This window comes from Lissotriton vulgaris, chromosome 5 (assembly GCF_964263255.1).
Source record: "Lissotriton vulgaris chromosome 5, aLisVul1.2, whole genome shotgun sequence".
NCBI lineage: Eukaryota > Metazoa > Chordata > Amphibia > Caudata > Salamandridae > Lissotriton > Lissotriton vulgaris.
The window spans coordinates 715,330,534-715,358,158 of record NC_141693.1 but is presented as its reverse complement, the minus strand read 5'-3'; the positions used below and the strand labels follow the sequence as shown (position 1 = coordinate 715,358,158).

The window sequence follows — 27,625 nt, the reverse complement described above, 5'->3', positions numbered from 1 at the left end:
GAGAGGGGCGTCTGTCCGTTTAAGCCCCGTGTTTTTGGGATTGAGGGGAGTGTTTCTTTAGGTTTGTTCTCTCCTCTTCCCATTGGCTGGAATTTTACATTCCAGCCAATGGGAAGAGGAGAGAACAAAAAACACGCCCTTCAATCCCGAAAATGACGGTGGTTTCTCCGAGGCATTTCTGCTTCGCCTCGGAGAAACATGGTGGTGTTTCCATGCTTTATTGTAATTACATTTACCATGGAATCGGAACGTAGCCTATCCTTACATACACCCCAACCTGCCAGCAGTTCTTCTATTTTCATTTTATCGTGGCATACACATAGTGCCAGCAAATGCTGTATCGCGCCCGTGTGTGTCAGATATGCTCAGCTCAAGCACGCCCCGGCCTCCCCATTGCTGCCTACGTCTTGGATCTCCCAATTGTTGCCTGTGTCTGCCGTCTTGGATCTCCCCATTGCTCCTTCGTCCTTCATCTTTTTTTTAAAAATCTTTTTATTATTTTAAAACAAGAAAAAGGGAATAGACATATCCATGTCATACATACATTCATAATAATAGGGCGGACAGGTACAATGACAGGATAGACGTGAAGCGACAGAAGAATCACTGAGACGCCTGCGCTAGTAGGTACGAAGCAGGATTGGTAGCATTACAATCGATAAACAATTTAAGTGCAGGCCCCCAGAGCCCGCCCACCCATAAAATCAGAATAGTAGAAAAAGCATGGCAACCAGACACTGGAATTTAAACAAAATCAGGATATTTCGCCAATATTACTAATAAGGGAAAGACTAGACAGAAGATTGAAGAAAGGAAAGCATAAGAACGAGAACAAAAATGAAACAAGAAACCCATCCCCCCACCCTGCACCCCTGCATATGGCCATCGCCTAACCCCAACTAGCAGTGTGCCTGTCGCCCAAACTAACTAAGTTCTAAAGATAGAAAAAAGAAAACATGGGGGAGGGCATTTCCGTATTTGCTCCCGGTCTCCTTCCACCCGCCAGAGACAGGAACCCCCTATGACGAATATAAAATTTTATCAGAGATCACAGAAAAAGTAAATTAGGGGGATTCGTGATACACCGCCCAGCCTCCCGTTAGACCAACCGTTACGAATCCCACATTTATTAAGGCTATAGTACCAACCCCGGTCAATCGATCTCAGCCTTGGCCCTTCCGAACCATCAAGCGAACCCCTCCCGGTAGGACCACTACTTGTACAGGAGAATCAAAGTGCAGAAAGAGTCCGAAAAAATTTAGTCCAAAACAAATCAAAATCAGTAATTCCCCAAGAACTCCATCAGCACAGAAACGCTCCCTCATGGACGGATAGCCCCAATGTTGTTTCCTCCACGATCGTACAGTCACCAGAGAGGGAAAGGATGAAACAGAAGTCCAAGAACAATCACCAACATGAGTCTCCGGGAAGAGAATGCCAATCTATTCTCCCAAAGTCAGCAATGATGGTAGGTGTAGTAATACGTTCGAAACACCGGGTTCAGGATTCTCCAGAGTACCGACCGAGGGATTCAGCGCCTCTTGTTGCACGGGGTCCTTGTCCAGAATCAAAATGGTTATCGTATGAATCATAGCCTGCAGCAGTACCTGCGGTGGAGCAGGGTCCGGTTCCACACACTCCTTCTGAGATAGGCCCGTAATCATTTTGTGAATCAGGGCATCCATATGTGACTGAAATGCCCCGATGGCTGCCAATACTGTCTTTAGCGACGGCTCACGCTCCGTCCTGCCCATTTCTCCTCGCTCAGTACCGATCATATTCACCTCCCCCAGAGAGCCCGGGTTCTCCGGGGGAACAGACCGGAACGGACGGCATCGGAGGGTGACTGATCGGTTCCTGCAGCAGCAATCTGCACTCCGCTGCCGCGAGCGAAGACCCCGACCACCAAACCCCGGCGGTGGCAAATCTGGTCCGCGGGACAGGGACCTCCTCCTACAGCCACTGTCGTGCCACGTCACTCCTCCCTCGGTGCTATTCAATCAGAATGACCGCCATCAAAATCGGACAAAAAAGATCTCCACTGCGGTAGACCGGACCCTGCTTGATTCTCACGGCCGATGTTGTTCAACTGCAACCCGGCTGGTTCAAAACTCGAGGCCCCGGCTCTCCTTCTGGAATAGGCCGCAAACTTCAACTCGACACAACTCCGTCAATCAAGCCAATTAAGTTTTCTGGATTGCACCATTGGTTTTACACCTCTAAACTCTGGAACTCGCTCCCTCTTGAGCTTAGAGAGTCTCCCTCTCTTATCGGCTTTCGGAAAGGCCTGAAGACCTGGCTATTACAGAATTAGCCGTCAGTGCAGACTTCCCCGCCCGTCCATAGCGCCAAGACAGCCACGGGTAAATGCGCGCTCTACAAATTACAATACCATAACATAACATAACATTCTGTCCATCAACTGTGATTTTTCCATTTCTCACCCCGAGTGGGATGGGTATGCTCAGACATGAGTCCCATGCTCTCCACACCACTGGAGTCAAGCTATCCTGGCTGAAGACGGCTGATAGCCAGAAACCGGTCCTAGGATGCTTGATTCCGGTCCAGGAACTACATGGCTTGGCAGTTCAGGCTGGACTGTTCCCATGAGGCACAGGGTCAAGGCTGATTTGCATATGGCCATGTCTGAACTGGTGTTGTGTGGATTGCAAAAAACGATGAATTTAGGCCCAGATCTTTGTACTGGGGTGAATGTATGACATTGTTCTGCATTCTGTCCATCAACTATGGTTTTTGCATTAATCATAATTCCGACGGCAGAGCCGAGCCTGGCTATTATGGTGTCTTCCGATGCTCCGAAGGGCCCCTTAACCACGTCGGAATCCCCCCGCAGGGTTCACTCTGACCACAGTCATCCTAATAGGGCGGTCGGACTGAAACCTACGATGTCGGGCGGAAAGCCTCTGACAGCCGGCCGGAGCCTTTCCTCCTGATATCGTAATTGGGCCTATAGTTATTCCCTATGTCTCAGATTGTTTTAATTAAGTTCCACTTTGTTGGAATAAGGAGTGATTCAAATAGATAAAGTATTCTACACACAATTAACATTTTAACAGCTGCTTTTATTCCTACCTATATGATTGCAAAGTGTTGCTAATTCTGGAGCTATTTTGCAGCTTTTCTGTTTAGATCTCTGTAGTGGTGGTGAGTGTACCATGTTTTGTGAATTGAATCAGTGTTTTGACTAGACCCTTTTCTCTCTGTCAAAGATGGATGAGCTCACTAGCTCCTCTTGTGTAAAGTTCCACTGTCATATGAAACCCAGGATGGCAACTGACATTTGTGTGCATGTTGATTGCTTATATGTAATATGGGTGTGTAGCAAATATATGGTAGTAGGACCATGTTGTACATACTAGGAACAGTGGGATCCATTATGGATGCCTTTGGGTTAACATTGAGCAAAATGGAGGATGGACTTAGCATCCCAGACAGAGGAAATGGATTGCATGAGTAATTGTGGGTGGGTGATTGTAGTCCAGAATCTGAAGTAATAAGGATGTAGACAGGGCTACCCTTAGAAATCAAATGAGGACCTTGCTAGCAAAGAGATGCGGATTAATTCTTCCTGAGCACTGTCTTTTGGTAGACTGTAGTTGTAAGGGCTGGGACTGCAATTCCTGTTCACAGTGAGGACATTTCTAGGCAGGTACTGCACTTTTGTCTTTCCCAGATTACTGTTTATGGAAGCTGATGACAGCCAGGTGCAGATATCTAACACCCCACACTCCATTGTGCCCTAGTTTTGGATACTCCTGCTTTGAGGTAGACCCATCACCTCAAACAAAGACTGTGTTCGCGGAACTGCCAGAAAATTACATTTAAAAGACAACAACCGCAAACTAATTTGTAAGCCACAGATAGTGGCTCTACATCCCCTGTCTGGAACATTTTAATAATGTAAGATCCCAACCACCCCTCTTTGTTCCAGTTTCAAGTTCTTCATAACCAATGAAGCAGCAGCATAGGAGGGGGAGGGGGGGGGACGGTATTCCCCGGGTGGCACACGTTTTTGGGGCTCTCACAAGCTAACGCAGGGACCGCAATGGGTGGCCAAAGGGCTAGCTACGACACTGCAAGGAAGGGAGACAGAGTACTTAGCTACTTTTCTTATGACTGCTTCTCTCCCGGAGGTGAGGGTAGACCACCTAAAGTTTGTACTTGCTGCTGGAGGAGCTGAGGATCTGCCTGGTACCTAGAAGCCTGCCTGCCTACTGAGAGAGGGAAGGAGAGTGCCTGGGTGTACTAAGAGGAGAAGCCCAGCAAGAGGACACACAGAGAATGGTGACTGCCTTAGAGCACAGAGCCAAGAGCGACTCTTGCTGTGAGGGTGTCCCCTCATCTCTCTGAGCTCAACGCCTCAGAACTGTACCAAGACTTTGAAAGTGCTAGTACCACCTTGTCATCTCCCAGCCTACCGTGGGTGTGAGAACTGGTACTGCTGCTGCCATTACCAGAGAAGAGGAGCCTTGGTGCTGCTAAAATGAGAGCCTGGAAGGCCACAACTGCTGTGCCTGCTTACCTGTCTGCACTCAGCCCGGAGACCACCAAAGACATTGTGCCTTTGTCCATAACCTGCCCTTTTGTCTCCAAAGCTGAGGCCCCATACATTTTGAATCTGCTGTTGCAAACAGCAGGGGTGCAGTCTGCTCCTGCTGTATCACTAGATCTAAAACAACCATCAAGCAGGAAAAGTGTGACCTTGGGTGTGACTGGCGCAAAGGACTAAAGGCCCACAGATAGAATATGGTGCAAGGACTAAAGACTTTTTACTCAAGTGAACGTCTGCAGTGAGAACTGTTAAACTTCGTTTTGCTTTTGATCAGGGCAGTAAATAGAAAAGATCTGCACCTGTGCCTAATTTTTGCCTATGCATGCACCACCCTGTGAGACAGTTGTCATTAGAACTCTCCTAGAATGCAGAGCAGAGGGGATACTGAAAAGTGGTGTAGCACCTTAGTGAACATTGTAACTGAGCTTACAAGCTTGTGGTTGGGATTCCCATTGAATTGTGAAGTATTTTTCTTCGCTGTGAGATTGCAGTACTTTCTTTTATAAAAAAGATAAGACTTTGGCTGGACAATATGTTATTTTGTCTAATGGTGTAATGTTGAGTTCAGAGTCCTTGACCCCCACACTACCTCCCTGGGAAGACTTGGAATGCCCATCTCCTATCCCTGTCAAGTGTGGAAAGGGTTGTACTTGAGCCAGCTTACAGAGTCATATTAAAACAAAATTCAAGACATCAGTGGCAAACAACCTCAACCTAAACTCATGGGACCTGGTGAACAACCTGTTCCCGAACGGGATCCGACCCTAATGTTTGTTTGCATGTCAGTGTGAGAAGTGTACCTTGGTATCTGATTATGTCACACCTCTATGAAAAAAGAAGTATGTTCATTTGGTCAAGGGGTAGGTTTAGTACTTCTGAATAAATCATATATATATATTTAAATCCCACAACTGCAGATATGACTGGAGTTCCTGCAGAATGATTTTTATGAGGTTTCAAACATATTTTTGTTGGCATTTAGTTCAGTGTCCATCAGGAATTCTGACATTCATCAGTGCATACCACATCACTAAAATATAACCCATCCAAAGCAAATTTGGGTTTGTGCTTGCTGCTGTTCTTTCCCTTGGTGAGGGCCTTCAAATATGTATACTTCTTGTTTGTATGAAGCTGCTAGGCAACAGAGGTAACGGACCAATTAGGTGGTGGAGTCAAAGCTGTATAGCCATGTCAGTAATGCACAGTAATTGTCTAGGGTGTGTGGAGTATAGGGAGGGCAAGAGTGAGTGGTGGTCGGCTATTTCTTTATGGGTTTCAGGCCATTACTGCCCTCTAATTGTGAGCGATCAGCGCTGGGACGAGGTAAATGATATGTAAGGGCGTTGCTCCTGTCTTGTCTCTTATCTTTCAGTGTACCGGGGTACAGGCGTATTAATGGTCTTTCTTGGGGACTTCCCAGTGGTGACCAACCAGGTGTTCCCTCGTCAACCTTTTTAATTTCTTACTTGAGTATCGTTGTCATCTCCCTCGTCCTCGCTCTGATCCCACTCTGGGTTTTCTCACGCCTCTAAAATCTCTGTCCAGTGCCCTGCAATAGGGCATTGTCTCAGCCCCCTCCTTTCTTCCAATGATTATAATGAGTTGACCTACTGTGCAGGAAGTTGATTGAGTGAAAACATTGTCAGGTTAGCCGTTTTACTAATACTTTACTGTGCAATTTTGTCACCAACATTTACTTTACCAAGTCTGCTATGTTTTCTATTATTTATGTATCTGCACTTCTCACTACATATAGTGGATCTTTTCAATTTTTCATTTAACAATGAAGGGGAAACTGAAAAACTGTTTGAGATGCCCTCCTGTATTAAGAAGTTACAATCATCTTAAGTTTGTAAAAGTTGAAGTGTAGTTGTGGATATTCAATTTTTTATATAAATGATTGCCTTTTGATTTAATATTCGTTAATAGATTGGGTAACTGGTTGCACCTTCACAGGTTAAATTGGCGTATCAGGAGTCAGAGATAGTGTCCCTGCTTAAGAAGATCCCCATGGGCTGCAGTGAGATGAGTACCATTCGTGGGAGGGCGGAAGAGCTTCGTGATGGCACCCTGTGTGACTATAGACCTGTCCTTCCACTCATGCTGGCCAGCTTTATCTTTGATGTGCTGTGCAGCCCAGGTAATTTCCTCAACTATTCCTCTGTGCTAAGGAATGCATTTTTCATCTAGTTACACTAAAACACATTAGCCATGGACTGCAAAGTGCTACCATACAAGTGACCTGTTATCTTTACTTGCAACACAATCTTTTTTTTGCAGATTGTGTTTCTGATATCAATTATGCTACAAAATACTAACAATATAAACTATGTATTGGTAATTAAATAAATTACTTTGCCTTGTGATGCTGGTATAGTTGTATAGCCATGTATGAATTTGAATTTTAAAATATTTATAGAGCGCACGTTTACCAAGCGGTTTCTTGGCGCTAGGGATGTAGACCCGTGAAAGGGGCAGGAAGTGGGCCGCTAGTGTGGAAAGGCTTGGGAAAAAAGAAAGGTTTTAAACGCTTTTCGAAACACTAAATAATGAGAAGAGGACCTAAGGGAAAAGGGAAGGGTATTCCAAAATACAGTGGCGAGAGTAGAGAATTTCATACCTCCCAATTTCTTCCTCCTGAAACGAGGAACCGAGAGGAGGAATTGGGAGGAGGAACGCAACTCTCTACAGGGGAGATAGGCCTTGATTTCTGAATTGATAAATGCAGGGGCCGTTCCTGCTCGGGCCTGAAAGGTGATGCAGCCCATTTTGAAGAGGGAACGCTCCCGAATGGGAAGCCATTGTAAGGCTTTGAGCAATGGTGTGACGTGATGGGATTTGAAAAAGTTATAGACAAGTCGGGCGGCCTGATTTTGAACCAGCTGAAGTCGCCGTAAATCATAAGCAGGGATACCAGAGTATAAGGTGTTGCCGTAGTCGATGCGAGATATGACCATGGCTAAAACAATAAGTTTAAGGGCAGAAATTGAAAAAAAGCGTGAAATCTTTCGGATAGTGCGGAGAATCATAAAGCAGGAAGAAACAACCGAACTAATCTGGGAGTGCAAGGTAAGATGAGCATTGAATTTTATACCTAAAGTCTTTACTGAAGAAGAGGGGATAGGAGGAGAACCCAGGGAAGAAGGCCAAAATAAAGGGTTCCAGGGACTGGAGCACCCACCTGTAAGGACCAGTTCAGTTTTGTCTGGATTTAGCTTCAGGTGGTTGTGATTCATCCAGACCCAGATGAAAATCATAACGGATTGGAAATTAAAAATTGAGTCTGGGGAAGAAGACAAATAAAAAATGAGCTGGAGGTCATCGGCGTAGTTATACACCGTGACCTCCATTTGCTGCAGTGCAAAAATAAGAGGAAAAATCTACAAACTAAACAGCAGGGGAGACAGGGAGGATACTTGTGGTACACCACATTGAACCTTGCAGGAAGGTGTATAGAAGTCGGCCAGGTGTACGGCCTGAGTACGGTCCCTCAGGAAGGAACAGAGCCAAACCAGGGCCGATCCCCTGACACCAGCCGCCCTGACACGGGTGAGCAAGATGGAATGGTCAACCGTGTCAAAGGCGGCGGATAAGTCAAGAAGAACCAGGGCCTGGGGCCGATTGGTATCCATTCCCTCTCTGAGTTTGTCCATAACAGAGAGGACTACCGACTCCGTGGAGTGCCTAGGGCGGAAGCCTGCCTGACACGGGGCAACCTGCCAGTTTCCTCAGCAAAGGCACTGAGCACTTTGGTGACATGTCGCTCCAATATATTACCTCAGAAGGGAAGGAGGGAGATGGGGTGAAAATTGGCCATAGAGGTGTGGTCTGCACCAGGTTTCTTTAAGATGGGAATTATGGGAGGAGCTTCGCGGGCAACCAAGATGGCCGCGTGAGCTCGGAGCTCCGAAGACCCTCCGATCCTCCGTACTGATCCTGCTACCCATCCTGTCCCACAGTAGTGGGAATCTGTTGCGGTGCTGTTGCTGAGGCGGGGCCCGTTCTCCGATCGAAGATCCGGGTTTCCTGTGCTGAGTTACACCGTCGTGAAGATTGGTGACGACGTCGCCATACTAGTCTGGCACTACGAGGGGGACGGTGGTGCTTCCGCACGGTGGCAGCCCGAGAGGGATGGAGCTGCCCCGTTTTGCGCTGGTGGCCGGATCAGATTGTCCAGAGGCCTGAAGCTCTGTTGGGACTCTGGACTGATTATTGACTTCGGCCGTCTGGAAGTGGAAGCGCCGACTCGACCTCGCTTTGGGTCGTGTTATCCCCGTCGCCCATCATGGCGGGCAGAGGAGATCCGGACAAAGGGAAGCCCCCGAGAGTCAGCAGGAAACCTTCCCTCTCGCAGACCACCATCTCTGAACGTTTCTCCCTTCCTAAGGGATCGCGTGGCGCTTCAAGCCGTACTAAAGACTTGCAGCGAGATGTGTCTCCGGACGATGTTGAACCCACCCTCCGGGATGTTATGGGGGCCATTGCGGGCATCAAGGCCAAAATGCACAAGCAGCATGAAGTGCTTTCGCACAAAGTGGACACGTTGACGATTGAGGTCAATCTTATCAGGGCCGACCTCGGAAAGACGAACGACAGAGTCAAGTCGCTCGACATTAAGACGTCGAGTCTGACGACCGATATGTCTGACGTGCAATCGGAGGTTCGGGACCTGAAAGCCGCTAACTCGCTGCTTGCTCGCAGGCTTGATGATTTTGAAGGACGGGCACGGCGCCAGAACGTCCGCATTATTGATGTGCCGGAGGGTGCTGAGGAGGACGCTGCCAATCTCTTTGTTGAGGACTTAGTGGTGAAGCACTTGGCTCCCGGTGGACTAAGTAAGTTCTTCTCGGTGGAGCGAGCGCACAGACTGCCCGGTGGCCAACCGAAACTGGGAGCGTCTCCGCGCCCCATCATTGCCAGACTTTTCAATTACAGGGACCGAGATGCGATCCTGCAGGCATCGAGGAGAGGTGGTCCATTAAAATTCCAGAATGCAGAAGTGAACTTTTTTCCCCGACTTCACTCAAGCGGTACAGAAACGCCGGCAAAGCTTTATGGGTGTCAAGCGTAGGCTGAGGGAGATGGGGTTGAAGTACTCTATGCTATTCCCAGCGAAGCTTCGTATAGAACATGGCGCCCGAGTGGTGTTTTTTGACTTTTCAATTACAGGGACCGAGATGCGATCCTGCAGGCATCGAGGAGAGGTGGTCCGTTAAAATTCCAGAATGCAGAAGTGAACTTTTTCCCCGACTTCACTCAAGCGGTACAGAAACGCCGGCAAAGCTTTATGGGTGTCAAGCGTAGGCTGAGGGAGATGGGGTTGAAGTACTCTATGCTATTCCCAGCGAAGCTTCGTATAGAACATGGCGCCCGAGTGGTGTTTTTTGACTTGCCGGAGGCAGCTGGGGACTGTCTGGACACCTTGCCTCAACGTCGGACTACCCCTGAGGATCAGTCGGAAGGGGCGTCAGGTGGTCCTGATCTTCAGGAATGAACAATGTTTCTTCGGACTTCTTTCGGTGGAGGGCCCTGCAAATGCAATCAGTCACTGACTTATGTTTTTCTTTTTCTTTCTAATGCAGCTTTTCAACTTTGTAGGATAACGGGGGTTGATAGGATGTCTCCTTTCTCCTCTGGGGGCTTTCCGTAGATTAGTTTTTTGGGGGCGACAGGCACACTGCTATTTGGGGGGGCTTTTTAGTCTGATGCAGGGGTGCAGGGTGGGGGGTGCTTGGTTGGAGTGTTTTTCTTATGTTTTTCCTTTTTCCTTTTTCTCGAGGCAGGGTTACTATTCTTCTGTTTATTATTTTGCGGTAGCTGTTTTCTGGGGGTGGTGGTTGGGACAGTGCATCTTTGATGATGGGGAGTAAGACTTTAAACGTGTTGAGTTGGAATGTGAACGGGCTGGGGGATCGCATTAAACGTGGGGTTGTATTGCAGATGTTTAAACGGTGTGTACCCGATGTTATTCTACTACAGGAGACGCATCTTATTGGCAACACGTGTCACGCACTTAATAGAAAAGGGTTTAAGATGGTGGCTCACTCCGGGTTCTCTTCGGGGTCCCGAGGGGTTGGGATCATGGTGCGCATGTCTCTCCCACTGGAGGTGGAGACTAGGGTGATTGATGATAGAGGCCGCTATGTTACCGTTGTGGGTAGATGGGAGGGGCGTACCCTGGTTTTGGTTTCTGTTTATGTCGCCCCGGGTTTGCAGACGACTACCTTCCAGGATCTCGGGGGCGCCATTTTGGGCCTCCCGGAGGGATTGCTTATTCTTGGTGGGGACTTTAATGCAGTGGTGTCGGGAACCCTTGACCGTTTTCCATCCAAATACCTTCGCACCGCGCAATCATGGCTCCCAAATTTCCTGAGCACTATGGGTCTTATCGACTGTTGGCGACTTCTCCATCCCGCTCAGCGTCAGTACTCCTTCCACTCGGGCGCGCACGGAAGCCTCTCCAGGATTGACTATGTCTTGACTCCGGCGGCCTAGGCATCGACCGTTTCTGGAGCCTGTCTGATGGCCAGAGGCATTTCGGACCACTCCCCGGTCTGGGTGTCGTTTGACTTTGGTATTGTGGCAACCTCCAGACTGGTACCGGTCAACCCTTGGTACTTTCGCAACCCCAAAACTCGTGACCTCCTAGCTAAAGCTATCGACCTGTATTTCTCCGAGAATACGGGCTCGGTATCGTCGGCCTTATCATTGTGGGAGGCCTTCAAAACTGTCCTGAGAGGAGAAGCCTTCTCCTTGATAGCCGAGGTGCGCAGGCGCAGGGATGAGGAAATGGTGCGGTTGGAGTCGGACATTGAGGGCTTGGACTCTCAATTGGAAATTGACCCGACACCCGACTTGCTTCACGCCCTCTCCCTAAAGCAGTCGGAGTATCGTGCCACTGCCATTGACGCTGCCAAGGCGATGGGCAGGGAACAGCGAGGGAGGATCTATGATGCGGGTGACAAGGCGGGCAAGCTTCTTGCCTGGTTGGATAGGAGGGAGATGGCTTCCTGTGTGGTGCCTGAAGTTCTGGGAGAGGACGGGGTGGTTGTTACTGACCCCAGCGCTATTGCCTCGGCTTTTGCCGACTATTTCGAGACGGTTTATGCCTCGGTCTCCACCTTGACTGAGTCGGACTCGGCCTCTTTTCTGGAGGGAGTTGAGCTCCCTTGCCTGTCGGACACCGAGCGTGACGACATGGACAGGGACATTACGGCTGATGAAGTGGCGCTAGCGATACGATCTTTGCGGTCTGGTAAGGCTCCCGGTCCCAATGGTCTTCCGGTGGAACTCTACAAGATTAAGGCCGACACCGTCGCAGTACCCCTGCGGCGTATGTTTTTGGAGGCCCGGGAGGCGGGTGAACTCCCGCTGGACCAGCGTTTGGCTACCATTGTGGTCATTCATAAGGAGGGGAAGCCCAGGGGCCTTTGCAGATCGTACCGCCCGATATCCCTGCTGAATGCCGAACCCAAGATTCTGGCTAAGTTATTGGCTAACCGGCTGGTGGGTGTAATCGCTGACTTGGTCCATCCGGACCAGTCGGACTTTATACCTCACCGCAACACCGCTCTTAATCTTCGGAGGCTTCACGCTGTCATGGCGCGGGTGCACAAACTCTGCGAGCCGACAGTCCTGGCTTCACTGGACGCGACGATGGCGTTTGACTCCCTCGAATGGAATTATCTTTGGGCGGTGTTGTCCAAGTTTGGGTTTGGCTCCGGCTTCATTAGTTGGGTTAGGCTTCTTTATGCCTCCCCGTTGGCCAATGTAACGGTCAACGGCCGGATATCGGCTTCCTTTGCCTTGCGCAGGGGTACTAGACCGGGTTGTCCGCTGTCGCCGCTCCTTTTCGCTCTAGCGCTCGAGCCGCTCGCTGCCTGGATACGCACCCACCCTGATATCTGTGGGATCAAGTGGTCACCGGGCTTGGAGGATCGAGTCTCATTGTACGCGGACGATATCCTGCTCTATCTTACTTCCCCCAGTCGGTCCTTGATTGTGGCTTTTGACGTGTTGAGCACTTTTGGTGGGTACTCGGGCCTAGTTATTAACTGGTCGAAATCCTACCTCTATGTGCTCCGTGGAGAAACCCCGCGTCTTCCTAGGGGTTGCGCTATACAGGTCTCGCAGCAGGGATTTAAGTACCTGGGTATCTATATATCAACGGATGCCCGGGCACGATACGCCAATAACTTGCTTCCCCCTCTTGCGCGCCTCAAGCGCGACGTGGAGGGCTGGAAAAGATTGCCGCTGTCCCTGCTGGGCCGAGCGGCATTGTTCAAGATGATGTCCCTGCTGAGATTTTTGTACGCGCTCCAGAACACGCAAGACCCAGTTCCTTCCAAATATTTCAAGGAAATTGAAGGTCTACAACGGACCCTTTTGTGGGAGGGTAGGCCGCGTATAGCTGTAGTCAAACTGACTATCCCATGGTACGATGGCGGTATTGCTTTGCCTGACATCCGCCGGTACTATTGGGCCTCCCAATTGGCTGCTCTTAATCACGGCTTTTATGGACCGGCAGAGAGTCCGGGATACGCCATGGACCGTTTGGCTCTTGAATGATGGGATGTACTACAGAGCGCTGTATTCTAGATCTCTGGATGGAAAGATGACTGGTCCCACCAAGACCGCTGTGCACATTTGGAGGGCCGTTACGAAAGCATTGGGGTGGAAGGGTAAACTCACTATGGCCACTCCACTTTATGACTCTGACTTGCTGGGTAGGCTGTGGCACTCGAAGGGGTTTGACCGGTGGGACCTCATCGGTATTTCCAAGGTGGCTGATGTGATGGCCAGGGGGGAAATAAAGTCTTTTGAAGCTCTGAAGACTAAATTCCAACTGGGTGCCACGGAGTACTTCAGATATGCACAATTGAGACATGCCCTCACGTCTGCCCTGCCTGTTGGTGAGAAGGTCCCCGAATCATCCCCGCTGGAAGACAGGGTGCTGGACGGCCATATGCCCGATAGTGCCATTTCCCTGACCTATAAAAAGTTGATAAATGTTCGGACGGACTTGTTGAATGTGAGAGATCAGTGGGTGCGTGATGGGATTGAGTTGGATGATGAGGATTGGCAGTGTGCGGTGTCTTCCCCCAAGGAAGTGGCAATTTTGGCTAGGCTGCGCTTAGTCCAACTGAAGATACTCCACCGAGTTTATGTAACTGGCCCCAGACTGATCCACATGGGGCTCTCCGTGGATGGTCTCTGTAGGCGAGGGTGCGGTGCACTGGCCACCTTCATGCATACCATCTGGGAATGTCAGGTCATTGCTTCCTATTGGGAACGGGTGCATGTGGTTATGCGTGAGGTGACTGGTGTGGATTTGACTGCGGAAGCTCGACGCTGCTTGTTGAACGTGTGGGGTCCGACTGACTACACTAATGCTCAAACCCGCTGGGTCACGTTAGGGTACATGGTGGCCAAGCGAGACATTGCTCAGAAATGGGGTGCTCCGACTCCCCCCACCGTGGGACTGTGGAAAACTAATATGGACTGGTGCATGCTCCGTGAGAAAACTGTGTACGTAGCTAGGGGTAAGCCCAAGAGGTGGGGGGTTGTCTGGGGTGCGTGGAAAGAATACAGAGGTGATATTTGTGTGCCCCCCGACACAGGTCCGTTGGAGGTTCGTCTCTCTCCCTAGCCCTTCCTTCCGCCCAACTTTTTATTTAAACGAAATCCTGTTCCTACCCCCCCCCCCCCCAACTTTTGTATGCTGCTCCAGCGTAGTTAATGCAGAGTGCTAATCGGTCCCACTCGCCCCCTGGAATCGTGCATTGCCGCTCCTATGTTGTACCTTGCCACTTCCTTTCTCCTTTTTTCCCTTTATTTTTTCTTTCTCGTTCCTTTTTGTTGTTATCTTAAGTTTTTCAGTTATAATATAAAATTAAACCTGATTTGCTCCTCGAATTGATTTGTGCGCACCTCTTCTCCGCTTTTTATATTGCTGCCTAGCCTCAGGGATGTAAGGCTGAATAGCTGCGTGCTTTGAATTTTCAATAAAGGTTTTCCCAAAAAAAAAAAAAGATGGGAATTATGGTAGCAAATTTATGAGCTAAAGGGACGATGCCCTGAGCAAGGGAGGTGTTGAGAAAGGTAAGAGGGGGCAAGGGACAAGCCAGGTAGATTTTTCTGAGGATTCGTGCAGGGCAGATGTCCGAGGGAGATCCGGACTTGACCCTTAGAAGTAGGGACAGGAACAGCTCCCTGGTCAAAGGAGGAATACAGTCAAGAAATAACTGGTTGGGCGGAGGCTGAGGGTCGGAAAAGGAGGGGGAAGGGAGTGGAATGTTGGACTTGGTAGTAGTAATTTTTTCAATAAAAAAGTTATTGAGCGAATCGCAAAGGGCCTGGGAAGGGGAAGGTTTGAGAGTGGCTCTATCAGAGAAAGCTAGGTCCTGTACAATTGAAAACATTTCTCTTGGTTGGTTTTCGGCGGACAAGACTTTCGAGGAGAAATAATTGGTCTTAGCATCGAGAATGCCTTTCTTATATTGATTGAGAAGAGAGGTATATTTTAGTTTGAGTATAGGGAAATAGGCGCGCCTCCAGTCGCTCTCAGCCTGCCGAACCGCAAGTTTCCTCTCTTTGAGATCGGCGTTAAACCACCTATTCGCGTCATTGGCGCGCCTGGCCGTAACGTGCCTCAGAGGGGCTACTTGGTCACATCCGCTGGCAAGCCACTTATTGATAGTGTCTGCTTGAGCAGAAGAGGAAAGATCTTCAATACAGGGAGTTGAGGCAGAGAGAGAAGAACAGAGGGAGACCATATCAAAATGGTTCCAATTGCGCGCCCAAGTGTTCCTAGGAAGAGGGGGTCTTTTAACAAGAGTGGGGTGTAGGAGGAAGGAAACTAAAAAGTGATCGGACCAGGAACATGGGACAACTGCAGGGGGAGAGACAGGATAATTAAGTGACCAAACCTGGTCCAAGGTATGGCCGTGAATGTGGGTAGGGGTATGGTCATGAGATAAAAAGTTGAGACTATAAAGAGATTCCGAGAATTCTCTGGACATATGGTCCTCAGCAGGATCTAAAGGCCAAAAATTAAAGTCCCCTAGCACTAGAACGGAGGAATGGTTCACAGGTAGGGTAGCCAGTAGTTCCTGTACAGCGGGGATAAAATGAGGCATGGGTTGAGGGGGACGATACATAAGCAAACAGGTCAGAGGCGTTAGGAAAGAGGCAGAGCGGATGACTAAATAGTCGACCGATGTGATGGAGGGGGTCGATAACAACTGAAAATGAAGCTCAGATCGAACAATCAAAGCAACGCCACCACCAGCTTTCCCCGTGGGTCGGTCAGCGCGGAGAGCATAGTAGGACGAAGGAAGGGCAGCTAAAATCAGAGACAGAGAATCCGGACAAAACCAGGTCTCTGTAAGAAACAAGAGATCCGGTTTGTGAGTGTCCAGTAAAACAAATAGTTTGTGGTGGTGCTTGACGGCCGATCTGGTGTTGAGGAGGCAGACCGAAATGGCAGGGACACCACAGGATGGGGAAGGCCGCTCCAGGGAGGGAAGTTGAAGGGAGGGCGAGGAGGGACAATGGAATGTAGGTAAAGGAATAGGGGGTGTCTGCCTGAGACCGAGAGTAGCAATATGGGCAATGGTGGAGGGTGTCAGTGGCCACGAACCTTTAAGGGAGTGGAGGTGGGCTGATGAGTAGGTGATAAAACCGGCATAGTGGGGTGCCCCTAGCCCCGGCTGCGCGCGTCTGCTGCGCGCGTCCACTGCGCGTTCGCATGGGGTGTCGCTTTTGTACGACTAGGTGCTCGATGACTAGTGCGCCGACTTGGAAGCCACCACTGCCCCTCCTAAAATGGCACCCGCAACCCCGTCAGCCCTCCGGAACAAACAGCACTCAGCCGGGCCGTACTGGGGCTAGGGGAGCGGGAGAAGAACCAGGAGGGCAGGCAGCGGCAGAAATTAGGAGGAAAAAGACAAATGGTAATTTAAAATTTCAGCAATTAAAATAAAATAAAGGAGCGAGCCCACATGCGACCACAGCAACCGCGAACCCACTGCCACTGGGTTCTCAGCGTATGTATTTATTTTCGATTATATTTGATAAATACATGTAAAGCTTTAGTTTAGGAAATAAAATCACTTAGCAGGCAATTATTTGGAGGTATTTCTGTAGTTAGGTCTCTTGTGTGGTTTTCTACTGAGCCCATTTATTCAGTTCCATCCCTAAGTTATAATTCTACTTCTGTTTGGCCCATGAAACATACTGCTCTGGGGTGATTAGATCATTCATATCATAGATAACTTAAATAGAACTCGAGATCAAATGGAAGGAGAGACGCAGTTCTACTTTCGCAAATGGCATCCAAGTATTGTCCAGCTATGCTAGAAAAAAAGTTGACTATGCCATAATATGTTTTTTTTTGTGACTCACAAGGGCAGCAATGGAAAATGCACTCTATTTTGGGAACGCTTGTAGTGCCACATACGATCTCTGCGAGAAACAACCAGGATTTAAATAATCAACATTTAATACAAACTTAATTTGCTAGCCCATTGTACCTCAAATTAATGAAGAGAAGTTTGCCTTCATACTACACCAGGCCCCATCCTTAACACTCAGTGATAATTAAACAGTGCAAATGTTCAGGAGAGCGAGTGAAAGCATACAGAAATCATTTTAGATTTCTGTTGGAAAAAGGGAAAATATGTGGGGAATACCAATAAAATTAAAATGTCTAGACACACCAGTGAAAATGCATGTTCACCATCATGAAATCTTTATTAGTAGTCATGAACCAATAATCCCGCCCATGTGCATCATTGCAAATCAATATGAAGACACTAGCTCTTCTAGAAATGTTTTTTTTTCTGTTTAAATCATTTTTATTAACCGTTTTGTTTGTTTTGCACATGGATCAGTAAAACCTTACAGTCAGAGCAGCACTTATGTAACAGACAGGAAAAAGGGGAGAGAATGAATTGCCAGTAGCAAGGTACACTTTGACTAGGAACAACATAACATTGCCAATTCAGGGTGCGTTAATTATAACAAAGTAGTGCTGCTAAAACTATACATCAGATAGTATGTGAGCAGTGTAGGAACAGTGCAGTTCAAACATAACCTGGGACATAGGGTGCAACAAAATGAGGACAACAAAAGCGAAGGAAGGGCAGGGAAGAGTCACGTAAGACCTGCCACCATATCTAAATTCGCTGGAGGGCCTCAGACACCTCTAAGTTTCAATAGTAGCTGGAATCCGTGGGCCAGGGGCTGTGACTGTCGTGTGTCTGTGTTATTCCACACTTACGTCAGCGAGGGGGGGGTACCCTGAGGGATGGACCTCTGTGATGCAATTGGGGATCCCCTGTCTGTGCCTGCCCCCGAAAGTTTAGAAACCATCTCATCCCATTGAGGTGCCAGGGGGAACATACGTATGCCAAGCAGGTCCTCTCTGCGTAATACTGCACCCTCCGCCCTCGTCCAATTGAGTAGGGATCTGCGCCAGGTAAGAGGGTGCTGCGGCAGGGGAGATTTCCATCGCTTGGTATGCAAGCTTTTGGCCGTTATGAGACCGAGGTCTAGAAACCGCGTGGCAGCTCTGTATTTCTTGTTTCTACTGAAGCCATGTAACACATGGGCTTCCCAGGTCGGGGAATGGTGCGGGTGGTGCCACCCACGAGAGTAGTGGTCACTGTGCTCCAATAGTCAGTCAGGACTGGCAACCTCCAAAGTATATGTTTTATGTCCGTATCTAATTGTCGGCATCGGGGACAAGCCGCATGTACGCGGCGGAAGTACCTGTTGATGTGGGCTGGGGTAAGGTAGGCCTGATGGAGTATGAAAAATTGTATCTGTCGAAATCGTTGATTCCGGGGTAAGCGGGTCGGGCCGCCGCGAACAGCCAAACATTCCCTATCTGTAAATGCCCAACCCAGTGAAGTCGGAGTTGGGTGAGATCTGTTTCTGTGTGTTGTCGGAGTGAAGATGCGAACCAGCTTGTGAGATTTTTCCCTCTCCCCATCATGTGTAGGTACTGCAGTGTGTGATGTATGGTAGGTTCCTGGGCAAGCGTGCCCCATTTGGATGTTAACATAGCTATGAGTGTTCTGTGTAGTAGGAAGTGCCCAGTGGTGCCCAGTGCCCAGAGCGCCTTCTTGGAAGAGGTCCCCCATATCCTCTATCCCCTCGGAAGTCCAGTGATGTAACTCCACCGCCGCCGTATACGTGTCTCCCCGTGGAGTTCCCAATAGCGGGATGGCGGTGCCTATGGGATGGTGGTCCTAGTGAGAAAAAGACACCTGCGGAAGCATTTGTGCGTACAGTGAGGAGAAAAACATCTGGGGGTCTATGTGTAAAGCAAGGGTGGAAAATCTGGAGAAGGGTTGTCAGTGGTAGCGGAGGTTGCTTAGAGGCCATGTCTTGTAAGTAACGGGAGGACATCCAATTGGCGATTCACTGCAGCTGGGAGGCCAGGTAGTAATGCTCGAAATTGGGTACCGCGTGGCCACCCAACTCAGTGGGCAGGCAAAGCTTTTTCATGGATACTCTATAGCGCGAGGCTCCCCATATAAAATCCTGCACCACTCTTTCCCATTGCTTAAAGAAAGGGGGTGAGAGGATGAGGGTCAGAGTGGCGAAATACTATAGGAGGTGGGGAGAACCACCATCTTAACCAGGGCGATTCTACCAGATATTGCCAAGGGGAGAGTTTTCCAGAACCCCATCTGAGACCGAATTGCTGTAGTAGTGCGGACAACGTTGCTGTCGAAGAGATCAGCTTTGGCGCGATAGACCTGGACTCCTAGATAAAGAAAAGGATCGGTTCACCAGACCACTGATGCCCCCCTGAATGTGTAGCCCGGATCCGGGATGTCCCGTAAGAACGGGGAGAGTATGGACTTCTTCGGTTTGACTTGCAGCCCGAAGGCACGCGCAAAAAGACTAAGGGCTCGGTCAAGGGAAGGGGGAATATCATGAAGGTCCCTGGCGTTTATTAATATGTTATATACGTAAAGCGAAATGGTGTGTATGCCATTGCCTAGTTCGATCCCCATATTTAAGTGAGTGCGGATGTGAGCCTCCAGCGGCTCCACTGCCAACTCAAATAGTATCGGAGACAACGGGCACCCCTACCGTGTCCCTCGTCGTACTTGAATTGGGTCTGAAAGATATGCGCCCGTCCGAACCGATGGATTACAGTATAATAACCATACTAAGCTGAGGAAGTAGGGACCAACCCCAAAACGTGTCAGGGCCGCAAAGAGGAAATTCCAGGCCTATGAGTTGAAGGTCTTCTCTAGGTCTAATACCATGCAGCCGGCGCGCGGCCAGATGGTTGGGGCATATTCCGCCACCCGAAAGTAGCGGCGTAGGTTCAGAGCCGTGCTACGCTGCGGGAAGAATCCATTCTGGTCATAATGTACCGGATCAGGGACTAGCGGGGCTAGCCGGTTGGCCAAGACCTTCGCCAGGATCTTATAATCCGAATTCAAGATAGCAATCGGCCGGTAGAGACGCGGGGTCCTTACCAGGTTTCAACAAAGACACCACATTAGCCGTTCGAATGGATGGGGCAGAATCCCTTTCGAGATTGCCTCCAGGAACACCGAGTGCAGTTGCGGCACCAAATGTTCCGCCTACGTTTTGAAAAATTCCGTTGGGAGCCTGTCTGATCCTGGAGTCTTACCCGAGGACAAGGCACGTAGTGCATCTCGTATTTCGTCTTCTGCTATAAGAGTGTCCGGCTCCAGGGTCTGATCCAATGACAGAGTAAGTAACTCCGCTGTGTCCAGGAAGGATCCCACGTCGTGAGCGTTACCTGTCAGGAAGGTGTTGTAGAAGCATGTATAGTGGTCAGTCATCAGCGCGTGAATGTCTCCCTGAGTGTTGCGTTCTCTGCTGAGGTCGTTAAGGAGGAAATGTCTGGGTCACTGGGGATGTTCCTGTCTAATCAAGTAGGCCAGTAGTCTCCCGGCTTTGTCTGCGGTTGAATGGGAGCAGATCGAGTGCGCCAAATAGGTATGGCAGCGTAGGCGATCTAAGAAGTGTCTCCTGTTCGGTATGGGCAGCATTGAGGCGCTGCTGCCGTGCCGGGTTCGCGGCAACCTGCGACTCGAGTTGGAGTAACCAATCCTCAATGCGGGTTAGTGAGGTGTCTAACTGCCTGCGAATGCTCCAAGTCTGATCCAGACAATGGCCCCTAATCACCACCTTAAAAGACTCCCATTAAGTGAGGATTGAGTCTGGGGAACCGGTATTAAGTGTAAAATAGTTAGCTATTGCAGACTCCAGTGAGCCGCTGAAGGGGGGGGGGGGGTCCTCCAAAGCTGCAGTCTGTAGGCACCAGGTCGGAACCGGAGGAGGTGACGCTCCCCAGGCCAGGTGCATCAACAAGGAATTAGGATCAGAGTGTATCCGACCAAGATAATCAGTTGCTTGAATCAAAGGGAGGAGGGCTGCAGATGCGAGTACACAGTCAAGGCGCACATGTAGCTTATGGACTGGGGAATAGAACAAGTATACTCTGGAGTGAGGGTGTCGCTCCCACCAAACATCCGAGAGGGCCCAGTTACCTAGCCATGTGTTTAACCCCTCCCCCGCTGATGACGGAACCGCTCCGTCATCAGCCGCTGTGGCGCTGTGCTGATGACTGAGCGGTTCCGTCATGGCCCGCCCGACACGCCTGCGCGGCGCGGAATCCGCGCCTGCGCCGGGCGTTCTATTGAGCGGGTGGGGCCATGACGGAACCGCTCCGTCATAAGCACAGCGCAACCGACGCTGGTGACGGAGCGGTTCCGCCACCAGCATGCGCCCGCCGCTCGGCCGCCCTCCTTAGCACTGCGGCGGAATAGCCGCCACAGTGAAGGTGTTAAAAGGCAAGCATTGGAGCAGGCTGTAGTATTAGTGAGGGGGGAAAGGAGCGATCAAGGGAGATATTGAGTACTGCATTAAACCCACGAGCCACGGAAGGTGCCCTGGGCAACATTGGGGGTGTATAAGGAACCCAATAAAATCAGTTGACCATTCAGTCTGCCGCCTATCAGGAAGTACCGCCCCATTGGGTCTGTCAGAACTTCCTTTTCTTCCCATGGAACCCCTGCCTTAACTCATATCATCACCCTTCTAGCCATCGACGAGAAATTGGTGCTGTATATTTCGCCACACCAACGTTGGCGCAGGCAGGGGGCTTCCAAGGCCGTCAGATGTGTCTCCTGCAAAAATGCAATACTCGTCCTATGACGCTGCAAATGGGCACAAATGGCGTATCGCTTGGAAGGTGTCTGGATGCCCTTGACATTCCAAGTGAGGACGTTAAGGTCCATCATCAAGGCAATTAAAGTCAGTGTGCCCAGTCTGGATGTTGCAGGGCCCGCCGTGTGGGGGGTTCCCTTGGACGGGGAGGCGGCAGGTCTGTAGCATTGGCAACTCATACAGGGGAAGAAAAATAACAAGGTGAAGCACCCATGCAACTGGAAAAGAGCGGAACCCCAACATGAGAAACTGCCCAAACAATGGCGCCAAGACATGGCTACGGAGCTGTTGTCGTCATTTGACTTTGAGGGGGGGAGAAGAGTGCGACCAACGAATGGCAGGAGACCGTGTAAGGCCTGTCCCCTTCGAAGTACAGCAGTACAGCTGGCTATGGGGCATCACATAAATACTATGGTGTTTTAACATGCATACAAGTCAATTTAATATCAGGACTTCGGGGTAGAGAAGGAAACCTGTAGAAGGAAGTAAGCAATGCATAATCTGTCACTTTCAAATACCCCCAATAAAGAATGTGAAAAAAGGGCATCACACAAAAGGCAAATAACAAACAAGCTTGTCTTGGATCTGTGCGGCAGTCCGTCCTTAATGCAGATTAAATATCAAATAATGCCTTCCGCAGTTTGTGGGGTGACATCCTAAAGTGGGGGGAAATCCACATCTAAGGACCATTCCGATGTAGATCTGGGGGCTCCGGATCTGAGAGGAGAGGTAGCAGAGCCGACCGGGGATGGAGATCTGGAAGGCCGGACGGCCGCCATCGCCCACAGGGCCCCTTGACGTTCCAATCTGATTTGTTCGGGAATAGGGATGGTCATTGCACGTCCCATGGTCTTGGCCTTGCCCCCTCTGCATCGCCCTCCACGAGGACGTTCGCGAGGCCGGGACTCGTCAGATGGTTTGGGTGCCGACGCCAGACCCTGTTCCTCAAGCCAGTCCCATGTCTCAGCGGGGGAGTCAAAGTATTTTGTAGAGCCATCCTTGATAACTCGCAGGTGGGCCGGGAAGAACAAGGAGTAGCAAAGGTCCAGGTGACGAAGCTGTTTTTTGACGGCAGTAAAGGTAGCTCATCTCCTTTGCAACTGAGCCCTATACTCAGGAAAGAGAGAAACCGAGACTTTTTGCACCTTCGGGCCAGGGAGTTTGCCTAGCTCCCGTAGTATAATGTCTCTGTCCCTGAAGTTCATGACTTGGAATAGGAAGGGGCAAGGGCTTGCACCAGGAGGGAGCCTGGGAGGAGGTATGCGGTGGGCTTGCTCCACCACAAATTGCAGGGAGAGTGATTTGGGAGGCATGAGCTCCTTCATCCAGGTGTCCGTGAAGGTCTCCGGGTCTTGTGCTTCCGCCTCTTCGGGAAGATTGACTATGCTCACATTGTTTCGGCGTGAACGACCCTCCTCGTCGTCCACCTTATCCTCCAGGGTGCAAACGCGATCCAACAGGTCTTGGAGTGCGGAGGAGCAATACTGAGACCGGGGTCGGAGATCCGCAAGTGTGGTTTCCACATAACAAAGTCGGTCTGAAAGTTTGTGGTGGTGGTCCCGAAGTAGCGTGAAATCTGAAGTGATAGTGTCCATGCGGCCTTCCAAGGATGTGCGGATCAGATCCAGGGCGTTACTGATGCGTTCCACTGCTGCCAGTACAGAGTCCAGTTTGGTGGCGATATCAGGCGGATTAATCACAGTTGTCGATCCAGGGTTCGTGAGTAATTTCTCAGCCCGGCCGCCAGGATCCCCATACCCGCAGCACAAGCCGCTGGATCCGGGCTCCTCCCACAGCGAGCTCCCGGGCAGCTACTGCCGACGTGAAGGAATCACATGGCGCCTCCCGCGGCATCACCAGGTCAGTATGCGGCAGCGTCAGGCAGGCACGGGGGTGCTGCGGAGCCACCAGGATCGTCCCTTGCCGGTTAGCAGTGCAGCCGCGCGGTCAGGCCCAGGCCCCCACAATTCAGCAGGCTGCAGCTCTCAGGGCTGCTGCGGGACGAGTTCAGGACTCCGGGAACCCTCCTCTGGTAGCGTGACCCCAAGTAGGCGTGGCAGGTAAGGACTGGAGCCGGATAGAGCCCTGTGGCAGCAGGATGCCCAGAATAATCAGGGGATGAGGCATGGAGCGCTAGCAGGACGCGTTCGCCTTCTTTGGCTCATAGCCACGCCCCCCCTCTTCTAGAAATGTTTTAATATAACTATCCTACATGTTACTATAATAGTGTTTTTTTTCTTTTTAAACTAAGGGCCTAATTTAGATCTTAGGTGACTGGTTACTCACTCACAACAGTGACGGATATCCCGTCCTCCGAAATATGAATCCCATTATATCCTGTGGCATTTATATATCTGTGGATGGGATATCCGTCACCCTTATGACGGAGTTACCCTTCCGCCAAGATCTAAATAAGACCCTAAGCCAGCTATAAAAAAAACAGTAAGGGGAATCTAATATTTGGTCCAATATAAAACGAATGTGTAACAAAAATGAAGAGAAATTGAGTCAGAGAGGCAGAAACGTGATGATATTGAAACAAGAACTTTGCCTAGGACTACGGCATTTGCTTGAAGATGGTCTCTTCATTCTCTTGCAGCTGTTGGAGCAGGATCTTGGAGTGCTGGTCTCTGCCTTCATAGTGATTTTCTGACGCAAATGCTGAATGTAATGACCTATCCTCTCTGCCATTCAACATTTTATTGCATGTAGTCTATTTTCAACTAATATTTAAAATAAATTTCTGTAGTTATTACATTTACACTTTTTTCTCTAAAAACAGTTTACCTCAGCTCCAATTTTTGTGAAGTGGCATTCATATGTCAAAGAATCAATCTTATATCCTCATGACAGCTGCATGGTGTGTCTTACTGACTCACGTGTATCTAAAGAAGGAGCAATATGCTATTGTTAGTTAATGATCCTACAGAAACATAAGGCACACGAGGAAGAGGAAGTGAAGATGATAAAAAGCATCATGCAGTATGAACGAGTAATTTTTAAACTCAATGATGTTATATTTGATAGTCTCTAGGTCTCAAATTCAAATCTCAGCTGAGCCAAAATTGCTCACAGTCATTCTGATGTTCGTAATGTGAGACCCTTATAATAGGTAAAAATAACCAGAATTATTTACAGCACATAGAAAGAGCAGAAATGTGGTATGAAGCACTATAGAAAAAAACAAGTTATTTTTGCTATTATTAGTCTGCAGCTGGGCCATATAAAGAAGTGCTTGCCCATCGTACGTCTCTTCAGTCATGAGATCCAAATAATAGCACTCTGATTCGGACCACCACCTTTCCAGCCATCAACAAAGAAATGCTCAAGGCCATGGTATAGATCCTCAGAAACATGCTGTAAAAATGGATGCATGTTAATGTTATGTTATGTTATTTGAATTTGTATGGTGCGCAGCTACCCCGATGGGTTTTTCTGGTGCCTGCTTGAGCAGAAATGAAACACAAGAAGGAGAGTTACTTATTAAAAAAACAAGTTTTCAGACCTCTGCAAAAATTCCCATAAACTGTTTCATTTTGTAAAGAAAATGGGAAGGGAGGCGGATGCTGTGTACTGTGCATACGATAATAAAGGTTTAAAAAAAAAAAAAAAGGGAAATGGGAAGGGAGTTCCAGAGAGAGGGACCTAGGTAGGCAAAAGACCGACCACCCATGCGCAGCAGTCTCATTCTTGGAACCGAATATTTTACTTGAAAGGATTGAAGGTATAAAGGGGCTGAGCTGGTTTTAATTTTAAACATGTAGCTCAGGGCTTTGAATTTAATGCTATTCTCAACCCTGAGGCAGTGAAGATTGCGTTGGAAACCAGAGATAAAAGCAGCCCTAGGAACATGGCAGATAAGTCTGGCAGCTACATTCTGCAGCACCTGCAATTTTTGTGTTGCATCTTTATTAGCACCCAGATACAACACCTTAACGTATTTCATCCTGAAAGTAACAAAGGCCTGGACTACGGTTCTCTGACTGGGGCCAGACAGCATCCAAAGCATTTTTTAAAAGTCATTTAAGGATGGTAAAACAGGTGGAGGCCACTTTAGCGACTTGCTGTTTTATTGACAACTGATCATCAATGATGAAGCCCAGATTGCGGACTTGATGAGACGGCTGGGGTTAGGTGCCCATTTTGGACGGCCAATGCTGGGGACCCCAAAGATCTTTTTTTTTTTTTTTCCTAAAATCAAGACTTCAGTTTTTTTGCCATTGACTTTTTAGCAAATTCGTTTGCATTCATGATGCAGTTTTAGTCATATCAGATTGAAGAGTAGATTACTCAGATTATTGCACTGCAGAGAGGGAAAACACTGTATCTGGGTGTCATCTGTGTAAGAAAATAGGGACAGTCCTGCCTCCTCAGCAATTGTCACTGGAGGTCTAACGTAGACGTTAAATAATAAAGGGCTTAAGACAGACTCTTGGGGTACTCCATATGGAGATGAATGGGTTTTGGAGCTGGCCGTAGAGGAAACTACCTGGAACGTCTGATTGACCAAAAAGGAATCAAGCAATTTAAGCGCAGGGCTGTCAATGCCCAGGGATTGTAAAACTTTCAATAACACGGTGTGTGATACAGTGTCAAATGCGGCGCTCAAATCGAGTAAAATGATAGCCGCCGTGTCCCCATTATCCAAACGGTGTTTAAGCATTTCAGTAACACCTAGAAGGGTTGTTTCCGTAGAGAAACCTGCTCTAAATCCCGATTGGGAGGGGTGTAGGAGGTTATAGGATTCAATGAAGTGGGCCAACTGTGAGTTAACATGCCTTTCCAGAACTTTTGAGTATGCCGGATGCATTGAAATTGGCCGAAAATTGGAAAGTTGAGAGGGCTCGGCATTAGCCTTCTTAAGAAGTGAAAGAACCATGGCATGCTTCCATTTAGATGGGACTTTTGCTTCTTGAAGGGAGGCATTGAGGTGTTCCATAATTAGCATAAGTGAAGGCAGCTCAAGGTGCTTTAGCACAGAAATGGGGAGTAGATCACAAGGTGAACCAGATTTCAGGCTACTCTGAAGTTGCTTAAAAGAATCCATGTCCAAAAGAGACCAAGTTTCTAGTTTATTGGTGGATTCGGTATCCTTGCAGTTTACAAGTCCAATGGTATTAGCTACAAGGAAGGGGTATTAGCCTGCTGCATGGTATTAGCCAGTTTATTCCCATTCAGTGCAGAATTTATTTTTTCAACTTTGCTAAAGAAGAAGTTGGCAAAGGTCCTCACATTGCACTCCATTGAGGATTATAGGGGTGGTTTGGCTATCTGACCCAGATAGCTCTTTGACTACCTTAAACAAGGTCCTACAGCAGTTCTGAGCATTGGAAATAGTAAAAGAAACATATTCAGCTTGCGCTGTTTTACAAAGGGTTTTGTACTCTCTTAAAGCCTTTTTATAAGTGAGTTTTGTGTCTGATGCATAGTTCTTCCTCCATTGTCTTTCCAACGCTTTACATTTCGTTTTTTCATTTGTTTGCCTCTCCGTAAACCAAGGGACAGGGGGTCGGTGATTGCACACCCTCTATTAGAAAGACGGAGGCAGACATCAATAGATTTTCGGAGTCCGCTTTTTGGGCCAACTTTGAATGGCCCCTAGATCAGCATTTGACATTTGTTTAATCGCAGGGGCACTATTGGAGAGAAGATTATTTAAAACTCCTATATCCCCAATTTCTAGTTTTGGACTTAGTTCCCAGGGCAACTACCGGCAAGCTGGGAACAACTTTAATTTGAAAACCAACAGCAGAGTGATCCAACCAGCACAATGGGAGGGCTGGGGGCAGTAGATATTAAATAAATTGGAAAAAATGGGATCCAATA

At 48.8% G+C, this 27,625-nt stretch overlaps 1 protein-coding gene across 1 annotated transcript in view; it reads left to right on the top strand.

Annotated features, from left to right (window-relative positions):
• Positions 1-27,625, top strand: part of ZSWIM8 (zinc finger SWIM-type containing 8) — a 2,802,584-nt gene that overhangs the window by 1,274,910 nt on the left and 1,500,049 nt on the right. Inside the window, exon 13 of the mRNA XM_086922151.1 lies at positions 6,530-6,713. Within this exon, the coding sequence (XP_086778277.1) occupies positions 6,530-6,713 (184 nt within the window). The remainder of the gene's footprint in view (positions 1-6,529; positions 6,714-27,625) is intronic.